At 38.8% G+C, this 5,000-nt stretch overlaps 1 protein-coding gene across 1 annotated transcript; it reads left to right on the forward strand.

The window, feature by feature from the left end:
- The first annotated feature begins 221 nt into the window (after positions 1 to 221).
- Positions 222 to 1,256, forward strand: LOC137987944 (uncharacterized). The gene has a single exon (XM_068834022.1). The coding sequence runs from the start codon at positions 222 to 224 to the stop codon at positions 1,254 to 1,256; it is 1,035 nt and encodes a 344-aa protein (XP_068690123.1).
- The last annotated feature ends 3,744 nt before the right edge of the window (positions 1,257 to 5,000 follow it).

Consider the following 5,000-nt stretch of genomic DNA (forward strand, 5'->3'; position numbering starts at 1 on the left):
AGTTAAGTTTGATGAGTCATCAGTCATACAGTGTTTGAAAGAAGGTAAGCAGTACAAATTTCTTGGAGTACTGAAAACATCGAGACAAGAAGATCAATTGGCCTTTAAGGTTGCCTCAGAGGAGTATTTAAAGAGACTCTCTGTTATATGGTCCAGCCCTCTTTCAGATTACCATCAAGATCAAAGGCGCACTTAAACTGTTCAAGAACACTGATCCGACAATGGAGCTTGTTCGGAAGTTCGAAGAACGTTCAGGTGTGCTAGGCCATAGCTCACTCATCAAGGAGGCGACAAAGTTTAGTAGAGATCTTGGATTAGAGCTATCTCTTACATACCCTACCCCAATGTGCTGCACGGAGGAAGGTGAAGTAGTGAAAGAGTCAAACATCAAGCAAAAGCTAAGGAGCGCACAGCAGAAGAAATTGAAAGATCAGGTATCAGGCCAAGCTTGGCAGGGAAAGTTGATAGCTTCTCGATGGGAGGAAGAACAAGAAGGCTCTGGTACAGGGGATGTCCGACAATCCCATAGCCTTAGTTGGCTGTGGCAATGGAGGACATGCCCGACATATGTTATCGCTGGCGTGTTTGAGCTGTACGAACAGTTACTTCCCACCCGAGTGTACCAGAGTAAGAAGACAAGAACGGGATCAGACCAGATTATGTGCCGTTTATGTGGCAAGGCAGCTGAGACGGTGGCCCACGTATTAGCTGGTTGCTCTACGCTTGCGCAGTCCAAATATCTGCAACGGCATAATGCGGTGTTGAAAGTAATTTTTTTCGAGATGTTGTTCAGCCTAGACCTAATGGATAGTGTACCGCCATGGTATTCACTGAGCGAGCCTAAACCTGTCTATCAAAATGACCGAGCGCAAGCCTTCTGGGATGTCCCTGTTTATGCAGATCATGTGACGGTGAGAGCTAACAGAATTGATGCCCGAATAGTGGACAGCACAGCAAAATCTGTCATCTTGCTGGAGATGAGCTGTCCTTGGATGAATAACAGGGAGATCAAGAGCTGCGAGAAGACGGAAAAGTATGCCCCATTGCGACTGGAATTGAAGAGGCAGTTTCCTGGATATCAAGTGAAACAGTTTAACATCGTAATGGACGTGTTAGGAGGATACAGTGAGGAACTGGTGAACACCATCCGAAGTCTTGTAGGAGTTAAAAGGGGCAAAGAAGTATTGTTGAAAATGCAGAAGGTCGTTTTGTCTGAAAGTCTGCACATTGCGAGATCTTTCAAAGTGTTAACATAAGCAGATACTAACTCCGGTCAGAGACAACAGAACAATTATTTAGGATCGTCTTAGATGCTTTAATATTATTGTTTAAATAGGTCTGAAGAGATTCATTTCACATTTTTACCTTTTTAAGAATCGAAGTTAACCTTTTAATTCGCTTATATATAGATCGATATATGTAGATACGAACTTTTTAGATACATTCAGGTTATTTTTACAGCCTTTAGGTTACGCAATTGCGCCCTATTGAGCTATGTGCTAAGCTAGCATACGAACGTTTATACTGCATAATAATAATAATAATAAGGTGCACTTGGTCGCTCTTGAGCCTCGACATAGGACTCAACTTTGCAATGAGCACAAACAGGCAGTAGATCAATGGCATAGATTGAATAAAAGTGTGCCAAGTATGGAGCCTCGTGAAAAGCCATGCTTTATCACCAGAAAATCAGACAATGAACTATTGATACGTCTACGTTGTACTCTTCCAAGCTAGTTCAGGTTTCTATACAGTATTCAAATTGCTGCACATATATGCGCTTATTATGAGTCTTTATTCTTTACTCTGGGGGGAAGTCTCAATTAATGTAATAAGCCCTCGGGCTTCAGTGAGAATTCCCCGCCCTAAATTATTTTCTAATACCCTAGTTTATTTTATCTACTTATTTATTATTTTGAACTAGATTCACTTGCTCTTGCTCCCAGATTGTATGGTATCCCTTTGTTATGACTTTTCTTTCCTTATAGTAATATTATAATATAAATGAAAAAAATGTATTATGTGGCAAACAAAAAATCATGAAAATAAAAGTAAAAAACCATTTGAGCGTATGGTACGGTAGCCTCAAAAATATAACAAACGCATCGCTTCACAATATTATTGTCAAAAGCAAATTCCTACCCCATAACACACAGGATGGAATGTGAAGCCAGGGTGTGAAAGGTTTGGATCTCCCAAAACTTTACAGATGTTTTTTCGACACGACTGAGGAAGTCAAGCTTGTCATGTTTCAGTTTAAGACAAACCACAACATTGTCTATACTAAAGATAAACTTATGAAAGCTAAAATGAGTACCAATAACAAATGCTACTTATGTAAGCTCAGGGGCACCCAACGTCAATATTCGGAAAATATCTGTTCGGAAGACGATTTGTGATCTATGATTTTCGGAACATTTGTTGTAAAATTTCTTGGTTACCTGCCTCTCCTAGGATTTTCGAACATCTGAAAAATGGTATAATTGCCCATTTTTAACGGATTTTTCCCTAAAAAGGTCACCTAGAATTTTCGGGAGCCTTTTTTCTGGCTGAAATTTTCGAAAAGGTAAGTTTTGATCCCTATAATTTTCGGATCACTTGACTTTCAGCTAGGAAATCCGAACAGATAAAAAATTCTTAGGGGATGCCTATATCTACCGTTTAAATACTAAAGTACGTTTAATAATGCTATGTTTAAGTAGTTTTGAACTATATTCTCGCAGGAGCCCATGACTAGGAGCTTACAACTTCATTGCATCTATGAAACGGCGTTTTTACAGACCAAGTTATTTATAGTTTGATTTTCCCGCGAAACCGGACCTTTCCAGCCAATCACAAGTCTTGCATGAGAAATTAATCCACATGGGAATGAGGATTGGCACTCGTGCAAGCCAAATCGTATTTGAGAACTCGTCTAAAAATAGCTTGATCTGTGAAAATGCCATTACATAGACCTAGTATTGGAGCTGTAGGCTTCTATCTAGTCATGGGCTCCTGATTCTCGTTGGGTGCCCCGTAAGCTAAGCAAGCATACCTTGCAGCATATGTTGGTAGACTGTTCCTTTGTCCAAAGTTTCTGGAGATCCTTTCGCACATGGTGATTTATCATGACTAAAGTAAATCTTAACTTATGTAGGGTATCAATTCTGTACGGTTATTTTCATGCTTGCAAGTTCAAAACTATTATTATAACAAATCTCGCCCTCCTCATGGCAAAATATTTCAACTATAGGTGCTTCTTAAATAACGAGGAATGATTAGATTTCGAGCTCTATAAATTACTACTGCGCGAAAAAGCCCTCACGGAACAATTGATTCCCTCCAAAAATAACACTACCACTGATTTAAACATGAAATGGCACTCTCTTATTCGAAGCAATTTCATTTCTTGCACAATCTGATTCGGTTGCGCTTTTATCACCCTTTCTCGTATTTCTACTATTTTCATTTCTAAAACTTATTACCTATTTATTCATTTAATATTATTGTTATTATTATTTTAAAATCACATTAAGGACATCTTTTATTCAACAGAACCTACAGAGTAATGCAGCTGTAAATAAACATTAATTAATGCGTTATGTTAAGCTAAGTAGGATGATTTTGTAAGCAGCTTGTGACACGAAGTCGTGTTGTTAGCAGCTAACGAAGAGCATTGCAAGTAAAGTACTGTAAGTAGTGTATTGTATATAGTGCAGTGTAGTGTTTGTGGTGTAGTATTTGTTTTGAAATAAATTTAAAAAATTTAAAAAATTTAAAAATGTTTCATGATGTATGCTGACAAATGCCTTGCTAAGGTCTAAAAACAGGGCAGTACTAACTTTGCATTCATCTATGGCCTTGTACAGCTGGCTTGTAAATACTACTACTAACATTTCTGTTGATTATAGCGATATTTCTTGTTTACAAACATTGACGTCACATTTCTTTTGATATTCAAATTTTCCAATCACAAAACAAAAGAAGTGATTGTTTCAACAGCCAATTGGGTTCTGGTTGGCATATTAGTGACAATGCGTGACGTCACGAGAAACATTGCTATAGCCTCTCATTTCCACTCCACTCCAGTGATTTTCTTCGAACATGGCATAAACATGGGCCTGTTCATTGTCACAGAAAGCTCATTTGCAGCGTCATACCCTCTTGCATTTGATACAAAGCGTGCCATTCCTCAGAGATCATGAAATGGATCGGAATGTGCAAATCGGCTGTCTCCAGTGGAGTGTGTCGTGCCAATTTAAGTTATCAGTTGTATATCCTCCATGTTCCAGGCAATTTGGAATCCAAATATTCATTCCAGCAGCGTTTTCAATCTACCTTGATTGTTGTTTGTGTCCCAGAAACACACTTGTGGGAACATAATTACGTTCACGGCGGAAAATTGGGGAAAATTATAGAGGAAAAAACGCGTGTACCATCATTTTGCATAATCAAATTACGATCATCAGTTGCTCCTCGGAATTTCTTCGTCCATTTATTTTCAAATTGGACAGCACTGAGTACTATTACATATACAAATGTTGTGCAAATAGAGCTATGGAAATCTTGGGTGCATTTGGATTTTAATTTGAAAATCAACAGTAATGTGTCTAATCTCTTCACAGGCAGCCCAAGCTCAAAATGTTAGGAGTTATCTTTATGTAACGTGACACATGGCATATACTATATTACATAACGACGGATTTGACTACGGGAAACGTGACTCCCGCCTAGCAGCATATGGAGGTGTTTTGTTACAACGGTTTGAATTTATAAAGATTTGTTTCAGTTATTCTTATATTTTGTGAATAAAATCTACTTACCCTGTTGCCGTGTTGTTTGCCAGCTTCTCAGGCCGATCTAACGCGATTTCGGCGAGTTATCGTTTTGTGGGTTACCACTTTTAGCAGTGGAAATTTAGGCAACCAAACCAAGCAGCTTAAGGGAGTGGGCGATTTGGGTGGACGTCAGTAAAGTGTTTCCATGACGAATTCGACTGCCGCCAAGTGAGCTGAGCTATT

The sequence above is a fragment of the Montipora foliosa genome, unplaced genomic scaffold, assembly GCF_036669935.1.
Source record: "Montipora foliosa isolate CH-2021 unplaced genomic scaffold, ASM3666993v2 scaffold_395, whole genome shotgun sequence".
Lineage (NCBI taxonomy): Eukaryota > Metazoa > Cnidaria > Anthozoa > Scleractinia > Acroporidae > Montipora > Montipora foliosa.